At 38.1% G+C, this 16,712-nt stretch overlaps 1 protein-coding gene across 12 annotated transcripts in view; it reads right to left on the reverse strand.

Annotated features, from left to right (window-relative positions):
* Window positions 1-16,712, reverse strand: part of UNC80 (unc-80 subunit of NALCN channel complex) — a 230,940-nt gene that overhangs the window by 178,848 nt on the left and 35,380 nt on the right. For all 12 annotated transcript variants that reach the window (XM_078450930.2, XM_078450929.2, XM_078450927.2 and 9 more), the window contains exons 8-9: window positions 8,673-8,934; window positions 7,412-7,546 (exon numbers count right to left, since the gene is read on the reverse strand). In XM_078450930.2, the coding sequence (XP_078307056.1) occupies window positions 7,412-7,546; window positions 8,673-8,934 (397 nt within the window). The remainder of the gene's footprint in view (window positions 1-7,411; window positions 7,547-8,672; window positions 8,935-16,712) is intronic.

Here is a 16,712-nt window from a genome sequence, read left to right on the forward strand (position 1 = left end):
TTCTGTTCCATTTTTCAGGATTGAGATAAACGGTTCTGGCCAGACAACTTCAAATGTGTGCCACTGTTCATAAGGAGAGTTAAAAAAAGACACACAGCATGAATTGGTATAAACCCATTATTCCTACCAAACAACTTTAAAACCCAGTATAAATAAGAGTTCAGAATTCTTGGGAAGCATTTAAAATATACCAATGTCTGGGCCTAACCTTCAGCAATTATGACCTAATTGGCTTGAGTTCAGGCCTGGGCACATGAATTTTTAATGGCTCCCCAGAGATTCTCATGTGCAGTCAGTACTGAAAACTTATTCCCCTGATGATCAAATGTTTTTAGAAAAACTATAGCCATTGCCTATTATTATATTAACAATGAAGTAGACATGACTGCTTGCTTAGCAACACTCTGAGCTTATAGATAAGTTAATAATAAATGTTCTGTCTTCCATGAACACAATTGAGCTGATTATTTTGAAAATTGGAAAATAAAGCTACTGCACATACATTATTCTATACATATTATTTTCTATCTCATTAGCTCCATATACTTAAAAAAAGAGAGGTGGAAGGATGGATTCATAAGAGCATGAACTATTTAGCTCGAAGACCTAGTTTTGAGTTTGGACTCAAGCTTTCATGGACTACCAAAATTTCTTTTTTTTTTTTTTATTTATTTTTTATTTATTTTTTATTTTTTAATATATGAAATTTACTGTCAAATTGGTTTCCATACAACACCCAGTGCTCATCCCAAAAGGTGCCCTCCTCAATACCCATCACCCACCCTGCCCTCCCTCCCACCCCCCATCAACCCTCAGTTTGTTCTCAGTTTTTAACAGTCTCTTATGCTTTGGCTCTCTCCCACTCTAACCTCTTTTTTTTTTTTTTTTTTTTCCCTTCCCCTCCCCCATGGGTTTCTGTTATGTTTCTCAGGATCCACATAAGAGTGAAACCATATGGTATCTGTCTTTCTCTGTATGGCTTATTTCACTTAGCATCACACTCTCCAGTTCCATCCATGTTGCTACAAAAGGCCATATTTCATTTTTTCTCATTGCCACGTAGTATTCCATTGTGTATATAAACCACAATTTCTTTATCCATTCATCAGTTGATGGACATTTAGGCTCTTTCCATAATTTGGCTATTGTTGAGAGTGCCGCTATAAACATTGGGGTACAGGTGCCCCTATGCATCAGTACTCCTGTATCCCTTGGATAAATTCCTAGCAGTGCTATTGCTGGGTCATAGGGTAGGTCTATTTTTAATTTTCTGAGGAACCTCCACACTGCTTTCCAGAGCGGCTGCACCAATTTGCATTCCCACCAACAGTGCAAGAGGGTTCCTGTTTCTCCACATCCTCTCCAGCATCTATAGTCTCCTGATTTCTTCATTTTGGCCACTCTGACTGGCGTGAGGTGATATCTGAGTGTGGTTTTGATTTGTATTTCCCTGATAAGGAGCGACGTTGAACATCTTTTCATGTGCCTGTTGGCCATCCGGATGTCTTCTTTAGAGAAGTGTCTATTCATGTTTTCTGCCCATTTCTTCACTGGGTTATTTGTTTTTCGGGTGTGGAGTTTGATGAGCTCTTTATAGATTTTGGATACTAGCCCTTTGTCGGATGTGTCATTTGCAAATATCTTTTCCCATTCCGTTGGTTGCCTTTTAGTTTTGTTGGTTGTTTCCTTTGCTGTGCAGAAGCTTTTTATCTTCATAAGGTCCCAGTAATTCACTTTTGCTTTTAATTCCCTTGCCTTTGGGGATGTGCCGAGTAAGAGATTGCTACGGCTGAGGTCAGAGAGGTCTTTTCCTGCTTTCTCCTCTAAGGTTTTGATGGTTTCCTGTCTCACATTCAGGTCCTTTATCCATTTTGAGTTTATTTTTGTGAATGGTGTGAGAAAGTGGTCTAGTTTCAACCTTCTGCATGTTGCTGTCCAGTTCTCCCAGCACCATTTGTTAAAGAGACTGTCTTTTTTCCATTGGATGTTCTTTCCTGCTTTGTCAAAGATGAGTTGGCCATACGTTTGTGGGTCTAGTTCTGGGGTTTCTATTCTATTCCATTGGTCTATGTGTCTGTTTTTATGCCAATACCATGCTGACTTGATGATGACAGCTTTGTAGTAGAGGCTAAAGTCTGGGATTGTGATGCCTCCTGCTTTGGTCTTCTTCTTCAAAATTACTTTGGCTATTCGGGGCCTTTTGTGGTTCCATATGAATTTTAGGATTGCTTGTTCTAGTTTCGAGAAGAATGCTGGTGCAATTTTGATTGGGATTGCATTGAATGTGTAGATAGCTTTGGGTAGTATTGACATTTTGACAATATTTATTCTTCCAATCCATGAGCAGGGAATGTCTTTCCATTTCTTTATATCTTCTTCAATTACCTGCATAAGCTTTCTATAGTTTTCAGCATACAGATCTTTTACATCTTTGGTTAGATTTATTCCTAGGTATTTTATGCTTCTTGGTGCAATTGTGAATGGGATCAGTTTCTTCATTTGTCTTTCTGTTGCTTCATTGTTAGTGTATAAGAATGCAACTGATTTCTGCACATTGATTTTGTATCCTGCAACTTTGCTGAATTCATGTATCAGTTCTAGCAGACTTTTGGTGGAGTCTATCGGATTTTCCATGTATAATATCATGTCATCTGCAAAAAGCGAAAGCTTGACTTCATCTTTGCCAATTTTGATGCCTTTGATTTCCTTTTGTTGTCTGATTGCTGATGCTAGAACTTCCAGCACTATATTAAACAACAGCGGTGACAGTGGGCATCCCTGTCGTGTTCCTCATCTCAGGGAAAAAGCTCTCAGTTTTTCCCCGTTGAGGATGATGTTAGCTGTGGGCTTTTCATAAATGGCCTTTATGATGTTTAAGTATGTTCCTTCTATCCCGACTTTCTCAAGGGTTTTTATTAAGAAAGGGTGCTGGATTTTGTCAAAGGCCTTTTCTGCATCGATTGACAGGATCATATGGTTCTTCTCTTTTTTTTTGTTAATGTGATGTATCACGTTGATCGATTTGCGAATGTTGAACCAGCCCTGCATCCCAGGAATGAATCCCACTTGATCATGGTGAATAATTCTTTTTATATGCTGTTGAATTCGATTTGCTAGTATCTTATTAAGAATTTTTGCATCCATATTCATCAGGGATATTGGCCTGTAGTTCTCTTTTTTTACTGGGTCTCTGTCTGGTTTAGGAATCAAAGTAATACTGGCTTCATAGAATGAGTCTGGAAGTTTTCCTTCCCTTTCTATTTCTTGGAATAGCTTGAGAAGGATAGGTATTATCTCTGCTTTAAATGTCTGGTAGAACTCCCCTGGGAAGCCATCTGGTCCTGGACTCTTATTTGTTGGGAGATTTTTGATAACCGATTCAATTTCTTCGCTGGTTATGGGTCTGTTCAAGCTTTCTATTTCCTCCTGATTGAGTTTTGGAAGAGTGTGGGTGTTTAGAAATTTGTCCATTTCTTCCAGGTTGTCCAATTTGCTGGCATATAATTTTTCATAGTATTCCCTGATAATTGTTTGTATCTCTGAGGGATTGGTTGTAATCATTCCATTTTCATTCATGATTTTATCTGTTTGGGTCATCTCCCTTTTCTTTTTGAGAAGCCTGGCTAGAGGTTTGTCAATTTTGTTTATTTTTTCAAAAAACCAACTCTTGGTTTCGTTGATCTGCTCTACAGTTTTTTTAGATTCTATATTGTTTATTTCTGCTCTGATCTTTATTATTTCTCTTCTTCTGCTGGGTTTAGGCTGCCTTTGCTGTTCTGCTTCTATTTCCTTTAGGTGTGCTGTTAGATTTTGTATTTGGGATTTTTCTTGTTTCTTGAGATAGGCCTGGATTGCAATGTATTTTCCTCTCAGGACTGCCTTCGCTGCATCCCAAAGCGTTTGGATTGTTGTATTTTCATTTTCGTTTGTTTCCATATATATTTTAATTTCTTCTCTAATTGCCTGGTTGACCCACTCATTCGTTAGTAGGGTGTTCTTTAACCTCCATGCTTTTGGAGGTTTTCCAGACTTTTTCCTGTGGTTGATTTCAAGCTTCATAGCATTGTGGTCTGAAAGTATGCATGGTATAATTTCAATTCTTGTAAACTTATGAAGGGCTGTTTTGTGACCCAGTATATGATCTATCTTGGAGAATGTTCCATGTGCACTCGAGAAGAAAGTGTATTCTGTTGCTTTGGGATGCAGAGTTCTAAATATATCTGTCAAGTCCATCTGATCCAATGTATCATTCAGGGCCCTTGTTTCTTTATTGACTGTGTGTCTAGATGATCTATCCATTTCTGTAAGTGGGGTGTTAAAGTCCCCTGCAATGACCACATTCTTATCAATAAGGTTGCTTATGTTTATGAGTAATTGTTTTATATATTTGGGGGCTCCGGTATTCGGCTCATAGACATTTATAATAGTTAGCTCTTCCTGGTGGATAGACCCTGTGATTATTATATAATGCCCTTCTTCATCTCTTGTTACAGCCTTTAATTTAAAGTCTAGTTTGTCTGATATAAGTATGGCTACTCCAGCTTTCTTTTGGCTTCCAGGAGCATGATAGATAGTTCTCCATCCCCTCACTCTCAATCTAAAGGTGTCCTCAGGTCTAAAATGAGTCTCTTGTAGACAGCAAATAGATGGGTCTTGTTTTTTTATCCATTCTGATACCCTATGTCTTTTAGTTGGCGCATTTAATCCATTTACATTCAGTGTTATTATAGAAAGATACGGGTTTAGAGTCATTGTGATGTCTGTATGTTTTATGCTTGTAGTGATGTCTCTGGTACTTTGTCTCACAGGATCCCCCTTAGGATCTCTTGTAGGGCTGGTTTCGTGGTGACAAATTCCTTCAGTTTTTGTTTGTTTGGGAAGACCTTTATCTCTCCTTCTATTCTAAATGACAGACTTGCTGGATAAAGGATTCTCGGCTGCATATTTTTTCTGTTTAGCACACTGTAGATATCGTGCCAAGCCTTTCTGGCCTGCCAAGTTTCAAAGGAGAGATCAGTCACGAGTCTTATAGGTCTCCCTTTATATGTGAGGGCACGTTTATCCCTTGCTGCTTTCAGAATTTTCTCTTTATCCTTGTATTTTGCCAGTTTGACTCTGATATGTCGTGCAGAAGATCGATTCAAGTTACGTCTGAAGGGAGTTCTCTGTGCCTCTTGGATTTCAATGCCTTTTTCCTTCCCCAGTTCAGGGAAGTTCTCAGCTATAATTTGTTCAAGTACCCCTTCAGCACCTTTCCCTCTCTCTTCCTCCTCTGGGATACCAATTATGCGTATATTATTTTTTTTTAGTGTGTCACTTAGTTCTCTAATTTTCCCCTCATACTCCTGGATTTTTTTATCTCTCTTTCTTTCAGCTTCCTCTTTCTCCATAACTTTATCTTCTAGTTCACCTATTCTCTCCTCTGCCTCTTCAAGCCGAGCTATCGTGGTTTCCATTTTGTTTTGCATTTCGTTTAAAGCGTTTTTCAGCTCCTCGTGACTGTTCCTTAGTCCCTCGATCTTTGTGGCAAGAGATTCTCTGCTGTCCTGTATACTGTTTTCAAGCCCAGCGATTAATTTTATGACTATTATTCTAAATTCACTTTCTGTTATATTATTTAAATCCTTTTTGATCAGTTCATTAGCTGTTGTTATTTCCTGGAGATTCTTCTGAGGGGAATTCTTCCGTTTGGTCATTTTGGAGAGTCCCTGGCGTGGTGAGGACCTGCAGGGCACTTCCCCTGTGCTGTGGTGTATAACTGGAGTTAGTGGGCGGGGCCACAGTCCGACCCGATGTCTGCCCCCAGCCCACTGCTGGGGCCACAGTCAGACTGGTGTGTGCCTTCTCTTCCCCTCTCCTAGGGGCGGGATTCACTGTGGGGTGGCGTGTCCCGTCTGGGCTACTTGCACACTGCCAGGCTTGTGTTGCTGGGGATCTGGCGTATTAGCTGGGGTGGGTAGGCAAGGTGCACGGGGGCTGGAGGGGCAGGCTTAGCTCGCTTCTCCTTAGGTGATCCACTTCAGGAGGGGCCCTGTGGCAGCGGGAGGGAGTCAGATCCGCTGCCGGAGGTTTGGCTCCGCAGAAGCACAGAGTTGGGTGTTTGCGCGGAGGGAGCAAGTTCCCTGGCAGGAACTGGTTCCCTTTGGGATTTTGGCTGGGGGATGGGCGGGGGAGATGGCGCTGGCGCCTTTGTTCCCCGCCAAGCTGAGCTCTGCCGTCCGGGGCCTCAGCAGCTCTCCCTCCCTTTGTCCTCCAGCCTTCCCGCTTTCCGAGCAGAGCTGTTAACTTATGACCTCCCAGACGCTAAGTCGCGCTTGCTGTCGGAACACAGTCCGTCCGGCCCCTCCGCTTTTGCCAGCCAGACTCGGGGGCTCTGCTTGGCCGGCGAGCCGCCCCTCCGCCCCGGCTCCCTCCCGCCAGTCCGTGGAGCGCGCACCGCCTCGCCGCCCTTCCTACCCTCTTCCGTGGGCCTCTAGTCTGCGCTTGACTCCGGAGACTCCCTTCTGCTAATCCTCTGGCGGTTTTCTCTGGACTACCAAAATTTCTAAGGCTCGGTTCCTTCCTTTCTTTTTTGAGAATAGTCAACATTTATTGAATACTTACAAAGTACCAGGCACAGTAAGGACCTTAATGTGAATTATCTTACTTAATCCTCATAACCTTTTGAGGTAAGTATATTATATATCCAAATTTCAAATGAAGAAACTGATGCACAGTATCACACAGGTTGACAGTGGCAGAGTGAGAATTTGAACTCTCATTAGCTAACTCCCAAGTGCACACTCGTCCTTTAATTTCTCATCTTTAGAATTCTGGTGGATGGTTAAAAAATGCTTATTGAATGGAAACCTATGCTATGACTTATAACAAGTTGTGAAGGTAGAAAATCTAGTGATCTGCTGTAAGGATTTGCTACTTTATTAAGAGTTTGGTTTGTTTGTTGTCTTTAAAATGGAGATGACTTCAAGAATAAATGTTCCAGGATGATTAAATCACTCTGAGAACTTCAGTAAGACTCAGTTTCTTAGGTGCAAAATGTGATAAATGAGGATCTCATTGGATTAAATGAGAACCAGTTATATAAAATGCTTGATGAAATGAGATGAATCATAGAAACCAAGAGTTGCCATCATGGCTACCACGACTACCTCCACCACCACACTACTAAAAGCCCTCTGTACATATCATCAGGATTAAGCTTGGTAGCATTTAGAATGGCAAACATTCCTAAACACAGAGGGGCTTACACAAGGTCATGCTGTAAGCCATGTTATAACTGGGGGCTGACCTCTCTTCTCAAGGTTCCGTTCCCAGCCCACCTTATTCTGCAGCATGATCAGAAGTACCTCATGTCATGCTGATTTGTATTTCAATCACCAAAATATCAAAGAGCATAAGTGATTTGACTCACCTTCTTAAAAATGTTCATGCCAAGATCTGAAGAAAGATCTGGAACTGCAGATCTACGTAAATTAGTCAACGAAACCTTAGAAAATGCCTCAGGGCTAAGAGATTTTTCCTCTTCATTACACTTCATGGTGAGATCCTTAACAGAAAATAAAGGTAGACTTCATGATCAGGGTTTAGGGCTTTAAATCCAAAGACTTTTCTTATTGACAAGAAAATTGACATTTTCTATGTCCTATTTTTATGAGGGGTAAGCCTTCTGTTTTGATATCTATGAAGTATTTAACTTGTGTGTCCAGACTTTTAGAATCCATATCCTGCTACTGAGGAGAAACATCATATATTTTGTAACTTCTGTTTGGAGTTTTCAACGGTGAGACGTGAGGATCCAGATTCAGGAAAGCTAAGAAAATAGGGAGGAGACAGGTATCTCATTTTTATTTATTAAAAAAAGTTTTTCTGTTTAATGATTCACCAAAGGAGATTTTTACTTTGAGCGGAGTCATCTACTACTAAAATGGAGTATCTCCCCCTTTATACTCTTAGATTGTTCATGTTTATTTTCAGAATGTGTAGACTTTTTCAGACATAGCCAATTCATATTTAAGTAAACCAAACAACTGGAACACACTGCAAATTACACCTTTTTTTCTCTACATATTCAACATACATGGTATCAATGAGAAAGAGGGAAAGAAAAAGTGTTCAAGTTGCTATTAACACATTTATTTACCAAAAAGTGATTTTCAGGGGGATGTCATCAAATCGGCATACAGTTTATTTTTTTCAAACATCTATAATGAAGAGCAAGACTATATATCGAAAAGCAATATTTCTAATTATGATATTGAGGCGCTGAAAAATTCTGAGCTATGCAAAAAGTTAAACCATGTTCCACATAACGCGAATGTCACATTTCATGATACCAGTAATTAACAGTTATATGTGAGAGCAATCTATTAACTAGTACTTCAGGTAGCTGAAAGGCCCAATTTCCCATTATTCTGGATCATCAGAGTCTTAACTCTAGATTAGTGTGTACAAGAGGCATTTAGATACCATTTTTTTTGAACAGTAAATTCGATACTAAAAAGAAGCAAAAGGGTCTAGTAAAAGATAGAAGGGAAAGGACAATTTCATTAGAGTAAGCCACCAACAAAATAGTCAGCACTGGAATAAATAAGAGATGGATGCATGGAAGAAAAAGAGAATCTGTTATGGCCAAAATTGGTGATTCAAAAGACAATGGACTGAGTTTCTCTTACTTGGGTTTTGTGGGTGTTCACTAGTGAGGGAGCTGCTGCCACCATCGAGCTGCTCCTGGGTCTGGGCAGGAGAGGAATATCTGGTTCTGGGGGCTTTTCTGGCTTCTCTTCCAACATGTGCCGCAGCCTTTGTAGATAATACATCAGAGACCACTGAGTACCTTCCTCAGACCAATGAGGCTGGAGTAGGCAGCGAAGAACAGCAACGTCAAAGTAGGTGGCATAGCGGGACCTTTGGCATGGAGGTATCACGAGAGAGGCTCTGTTTCCAAGGACAGAAAGAAAACGATTATATTGGAAGCCAAACATTCCAAGGGGTGACACAACATGGCTTATAGGTCTGCTTTTCTCATTTGTTTCCTTATTTATTCACTTAACTTTTGTCTGGTTTGCTCTAATATCCTCCCAACTAGTCTTACTAATTTCACTTTTGCTAGATACTTCTGGAAGTAGAGAGGTTAGAAAGAGTTTTGAAAGATAGGTTGGAATTAGCTAGGCAAAGTTGAGGATGAGGCAGGAGGGCAGATCAACATTTCAGTCAGGGGGAACAATGCCTACAAAAGTATAGAGCTAAAAAAAAATCATGAGTTTTGGGTAGGTGGAGGAGAATAAGTAATTGGTATAGTTGGTGAGTTATTTGGGTGATGGGCAATGAGGAGAGTCTATAGAAAGAGATGAGATTCAGATTGAGGATTATACTATGCTATCAGGTTTTTTTTTTCCTTTATAGAAATGGGAATATTTGTGTACTTTATTGGGCTATTTTAATATCAATTGTGATAATAGTATGTAAAAAAACAAGAAAACTGCAAAGTACTAAACAAACAAAAGTTATGTTATGAAGAAAATTTTCAAAATTTTGAAATCATTTTGCAAGTTATAAAGCTATATGTTCATATAAATAGCAAAACTAATTTTTAAAAATCTCAAGGTTCTGAAATTCTGTTATTCAATTTAAACACATGCGATAGTCATGATTTAGTGTTCAATTTAATTACGCTATAAGGTAAGTTTATTTAATTACTCAGTAGAATACATCATCTTAGGTATCTTAGGGGATGCGAAGATAAGTAAGTTTAACTTCTTAGTCTTGAGGAACAGATGGTCCAGTGAATGGCAGACAATAAATGATAAATTATAAACTTAGAAATTCTGGAATCCAAAATGGAACCTTAAAACTAAAATGTAAACTTAACCCCCAAGCACAGTTTCTTCCTGAGTTAGGTGATGCAAAAGGGGAATTTTTGTACCCTGCTACAAACTAGCACGGGTGTGTAGTGTAGCACTACTCACACATGAATAGCTTCAGCAAAAAATGTAGCCACTGAGAAGTGAGGAGAAATTTTCCTAAACTTCCCAGACTTATATTTTTGAACTAAAGGTTATGGCTCATTATTGGTTCAAGAAATTAATTCAAAAGTATATGACTACTCTTGAAATGTTAACTAGAATAAAAACTATTAGAATGCAGCAAATGGAATAAGGATTTGTATGTTTAGCAAAACTTGTTTCACTTCACACATTGTCATTAGTCTTGACATAAAATGGATTTCTTACCATGAATTGTAGTAAAAAGTTCAAATATACAAACCCAGACAAGGTCTGGTGCCCTGGGGGACAGTTTCATAGTCTTTGCACTTCCCGAAAGGACACATCATTCTTGGCTGTTTTTACTTTCATTAGTAGCATTGTCTGGTGTGTTGAGGGACAACTGCCTACATACACAGTGGTTTTGAATGTCAATGGTGTCTTGTAGTCTAATCTTGAGTATTTTGATTGATAAGTAGCAAACTAAATATGAGTTAAAACTCAACCACAATAAGGTACTACAATACTAATTATTTAACTGAGTTGGCAGTCATATAAAGAGAAGCTTTCTACAATCAGCTAAGTTCCCATATATGTTATGTTAGAGTTCATCCTTTTTCTAGGGAGCTGGAATACTCTTTGAGCATCAACTGCATGTCAGCTTTCAATCCATCGGAAAGCGCCATAGATTCTCCTTCCAACCACTTCTCATCAGCTCCACAGACACCAACATCTTACATTAGGCTTATTGTAATTACTTCCTACTAGTCTCATTGCATCTTCTCTAGTTCCTCCTCTCCTCTCCTCAAACCCTTCCAATAGATCTTCAAATCATCCTTAAAATAAAATGCAAATTTCTTATAGTAGTCAACATGGCATGCATAATCTGTCTGTGTGTATGAATCCAACCTCATTATCATGATTGCCCTGCTGTACCAATTATTTATTTGCTGCCTCTTTGCTCCAAATTCATCTTTTTTTCTTGCTCTGTGAAAATGGATCTGGCCCTTTAAATATTTTCCCATTGATTTCTGGCATGACCTTTGGCTTTGCCAGTAGAGGAAATAGAAAAGCTGCTGCAGGAAGAAAGAATTTTGCTTTCTAGCCCTGGTGTACTTTCTCAGCACATTCCTTCAATGTGTGTACAGCTTATCCAGTACCAGTCTCCTGTAATGTTTGTGGGTTGTCTAGTGCTAAGCTCCTTCAGTGGCACATGACTCCTGCAGCATGGGTATTTTTTCTAGCACCAAGCTTCTATAGCACTCATACCTTTTCCTTTGCTCGGCTCCTATAGTGTCCAATAGCCAGTAGCACCCAGCGGCCAACAGCAACCACGGCACTTCCCTTAAGAAGTTCTGTAGCAGAATGCCTCTACTAACACACCTTCCCCTGAACAGCATTCCCTAGAAACCCAGAAGGTTGGATTTCTGACAAGTTCCAGGAGGCAGATTTCCAACAAGTTCCCCTGGTGCAGTACCATAGTGATTTCTCTGCCATCCAGTAAGGCATAACTTTGTCCTCCATAAGAGGGTCAGAATCTCAATCCTGAGGAGAAAAACGTCTCTGCTTGTTGTTAGCCTGATGCCTAAAGCTGGTGATTGTCCCATTATATATGCTATTCCTATATTCTTTAGAGTTCTCCTTATTTATTAGCCAGTCCCTCACTACTGCAATACTCTAATCCTGATATACTTAATAATTCCCTATATTAAACTTGCCCTGTTCAAATTACTGTTTGGTTTCTCTCTTCTGATTGGACCAATCCTGATACATCTGGTAGCTGTGCTTCAGCCACATTGGCCTTCTTACTACTCTTGAATACATCAAGGTTGTGCTGGCTTCAGAGTTTTTTTCCATGTGGAAATTTCTACCCTCAATGCCTAGGCTTTACCTGGGCTCGGTTCTAATGTCATACCCTCAGAGAGGTCTTCTTCAACCACTATGTAGAGTGGCCTCCCTATGCCACCATTCACCTCTTTACCTTGTACTAAGTTGCTTCATAGTATGTAGCATAACTTGAAATTATGCTGTTTACTTGATTAGTGCCTCTCTCCATTTATTTGAATGAATTAATAAATTTTAGAAGTGGGCTCAAGACAGAGATGGAGAAATCAAAGGATTTTGTACATACAAGCAAAACACATTTTGAAAATGGAAAGAAAAAAAAAGAAACCCATCCAAAATCACAGCAAATAGGTAAATGCCAAGGGTTGAGGAGAAAATGATGAGGAATAAAACTGACAATATAACTTAGTATGTTCAAATGTAAAGAAAATTTGACCCAACAAGCTGAAAACAAACATCTATTCCAAAATGGAGTGGACAGAAATGTCAATACCAACTGGTATCAGTAGTAGGTAGGAAATATCTAGCTTTCAATATAAATTTGATCATCATTCTATATGACTTGAAAAAGCGACCACTACCAGGGTAAACTAGGAAAGATTGCACGAGCTCTATCACATGTTAGCCTGAAACATCACCCCCTTACTAAAACTGAATGATAATAAAGGAAATGAGGGCACTTGGAGACCACCACAAACAATACTGTAGAACAGCTGGGTTTTTTTTGTTTTTTTAAGCCTTAGTAAACAGAGACAAACTGTTCTCATTAGGATAAATTCTCAATATTTTAAAGATTTGCATCCCTGCCCCTAACAATCTATTAGTTTAATGTAATTCTCTTTTGTGTTCTAAGCCCAATTTCAATGTGTATGGGGGGGGGTGGGGAGGAGCTTCCACCCCATAAACAATTTTCTGTACACCAACTGGGTCCATTCTCTGTCAACTGAATTCTGACACCTATTTACCTAGAGATAGTATCAGATTCCACAGGTTAAGAATTCAGTCCTTCATGACTGCTCTCTCTTCCACTTCTAACACCAGTCACAAGCCCCGGTGTCACCTGTGCTTGTAACCAAATGGCCACAGACTGGAGGATCCTATGACCTGCCCCCCCCCCCCCCCGCCCTCATCTCCCACTGCTGAACTTCAGATTCCAGTTGCAAGTCTAGATTGTTACCTATACCTCTTATTGACAGGTTCTAAATCAGAAGTTCCCATGATCCCCTATTTGGATTCAATTAATTTTCTACAGTGGCTCACAGAACTCAGGAAACCCATTTACTCACTAGATTATCAATTTATTATAAAAGGATACAACTCAAGAACAGCCAGACAGAAGAGATGCTTAGGGGAAGGTATGGGGAAGGGGCATGGACATCCATGTTCTCTCTGGGTGCACTGCACCTCTCTGTGTTCACCAGTCCAGAAACTCTGTGAGCCCTGTCCTTTTGGGGCATTTTTTTGAGGCTTCATTACATAGACATAATTGACTAAATCATTAGCCATTGGCAACTGATTCAAACTCCTCCCCTTCGAAGGTCAGGAGCAGAACTGAAAGTTTCAACCCTCTAATCACATGGTTGGTTCTCGTGGCAACCAGCCCCAGTCTTAGGTGCAGTCCAACTGTCACCTCATTAACAACAAATATTACCTGTGTTGCTCTTATCATTCAGGAAATTCTAAGGGTTTTAGGAGCTCAGTGACAGAAACAGGGACTAAGGCCAAATATGTATTTCTTACATAAGAACTCATAGTGTCATAAATTGTGAACCAAATTCCAAAGGAATTCATCTTTTATAAATCAATTAAGCTGTTCTGAAATTTAACTGGTTGAATGATTACAAAGTTGAGTGTAATCAAGAAAGATTTAAAAGGAAGTATAAAGAGTGTAAGTTGTCACATAATAATGTATGTTTTACAACAATAATATTTAGCCAAGTAGTGCTGATTTAGGAACAGACAGGAGTTCAGTGGTATAGAATATGGAGTTACAAAAGATTCAAATATTTATAAGAATCTAGTCTATCAGAAAGGTCATGCATTACATTAGTACAAAGCATACATTAGTCAAAAAATAATATTGGCATAACTGACTTACTCAGAAAACGATAACTTAGCATGTCTTAAATTGGCATATTTTATTCACCAAATAAAATCAAGATAGAATAAGACTTAAATGTAAAAATAGGGGTTCAGTTGGTTAAGCATCTGACTTCAGTTCAGGTCATGATCTCGCGGTTCGTGAGTTCCACGATTCTGTGTCTCCCTCTCTCTCTCTGCCCCTTCCCTGCTTGCTCTCTGTCTCTTTCTCAAATAATAAACATTTTAAAAAATTAAAAAAATAAAAATAAAAACACACTTTGAAATAACCCGAGTCAAATAAACAGTTATTATGAGAATTTTTAATATATTACATGGAATAATGATTCTATACATGAAAACTTGTGAGATATAGCTAATGCAGAATTAGAGGAATATTTAGAGCTTTAAATGCTTCTACCAGGACAAAGGATATAAAAATAATGAGAGAAGCATCTACATTAAAAAATATTTTAAAAAGTTTAAACTGATTAAAAAATAATAAAAACCTGAATAGTAGGGGGAAAAAAGAACATAAGATAGAAGCACATATTAGTAAAATATACGACAAAGGTAGATAGGATTAACTAAACCAAATGTTATTTCCTTGACAAAACTAATAAAAATTAAACAAGAAATATAGTAAAAGGTGTGATCAAAATACTATCACTGAAAATGCAGACATACCTAGATATAGTGATGATTTTAGAAAAAGGGAAGACATTATAAACATTATGATTAAAAATTTGAATACCTAGATAGACACATTTATCCAGCCAAACTGATTTGAGAAGAAATAAAAACCTCAATAGACCCACAACCTTTAAAAGCTGAATTGTGGGAAACAAAATTTATTTTAAAAATTCACCAAGCCCAGAAGGTTTTCAGCCAAATTCCATTAATCATTAGGGAAACAGGTATCTCTACTTTCATACAAAGTGTTCCAAAGACAGAAAAGAAGGAAACATTCTTCTCATGAGGCCAAGATAACCTTGGTACTGGGAAACAAAACAAGTACAGCATAGGCAAGGAAAGTCATAAGCTGTGCTCATTTATGAGCACTGATGTAAAAAATACATAAAATGTTAAAAACTATACCCAGCATTGTACACATTGGTTTTTTCCTGGGAATTTAAGGATCGTGTATTATCAGAAAATCTAGTAAAGTAAATTCACCACCTAAAAAGATTACAGAAGAACACATCCACATGATTTTCTCAATGGATGCAGAAAAACCTATAAAATTTATTATCAGTTTCTTAAAGTCAATAATAAAAATTATAAAAGAACTATAATAATAAAAAGAGCTATACTAATAAGATTTTGTTACTGAATCAGGCAGAATGATACAACAGAATTAAGAGCCCAAAACTATACCCTCACACATGTGCAAATCTGATGTTCAACAGAGATTAAGTTACAAATCTGCAGGAAAAGTATTATTTAAGAAATGGTGAGGGAAAAATTATTTATGTGGAAAAAAAATACCTATATTTCATACCACCATAGTAAAAACAAACAAAAAAGCCAACTTGACATGGACTGAGACACAAAGCAAAAGAAAGAGAAAAAAATATTTATGACCTAAGGTATGAAAGGATTTCTAAAGAAGATAACAGCCCAAGCTACTTTAAAAGAATATTGATGTTTGACTATATTCACATTTAAAATTTCTATTAAAAAATAAAGTGAAAGTTTACAAAGTATAAAAGATGATTACAACATATTAGTCTAGAAAGAATTACTATTCTCACTGATAAAGAATGCTCATAAATCAGGAAGAAAGACACACAGGTCAAATGTGCAAAGGGTATGGAAGGAAATTTCACCAAAAAGGAAACCTAAAGAGAGACTAAACAGAGAGAGGTACTCCATTAATAATCAAGGAAACAGGCTTAGTGACAATCAGAATCCATCAGATTTGTGAGAATACAGAAGCCTGAAGATGGGAAGTATTGGTGTGGGGTGTGACTAAGAAACACTGTAACTGCTGGCTAACACAGAGTGCAATTAGTTGATATTTAGTAAATTTTAATTGTCATTTTCCTAAGATCCAGATATTCCTTTCCTGAGGGAAACTTTATCGTAGGGAATCTCTTGCCTATGTACACAAGGAGACAGTACACATCTGTTTATGGCAGCCATTCTGTTATAGTAAAACACTAGAGAACATCCGGAAAGTCAGCCAAGGGAGAAGGGCAAATAAATGCTGACATGTATTTACCAAATACTATTTACATGTTATATGATGTGACAGGCTAGGGTGCTCATAATGTTCTATTTTATCTGCATGGTAATTACTGTATTCACTTGTGCAAAGACATAAAACAGAACACTTAGGTGTTGTGTTCTTTTCTCCATGTTTCTTTAGAGAACATTAGCTAAGATCTTGGATTTTATCAAGGTGGAATAAAAATCCACTATTCACATCTCTATATATAAGTAGACTAAATATACACCATATATAATACATTTTATATAAATTATATATTATATACACATATACTTATGTATAACATCATACATTTATACATAACAAATATACAATGTATAATTTGAATACTTATATATGTTAAATATGTATATATGTGTATAGGTACGTATAGGTATGTATGTTTTTTGCATAAATTAATCTCATTATCTCCCAGATGATGTGTTATATCTGTCCTTTCAAAGTTTTTTGTCATCTAACTTTTCATTATATAATCATTTTAATAAAAAGACTGAGTCTCAGAATTTTATGAGTTGCCAAGTTTTCACAAGAAGCCGGTGGGCTAGATTCAAAATCAAGGTTCCCATCTCTGTCAG

Source organism: Panthera onca, chromosome C1, assembly GCF_046562875.1.
Source record: "Panthera onca isolate mPanOnc1 chromosome C1, mPanOnc1 haplotype 2, whole genome shotgun sequence".
NCBI classification, from domain to species: domain Eukaryota; kingdom Metazoa; phylum Chordata; class Mammalia; order Carnivora; family Felidae; genus Panthera; species Panthera onca.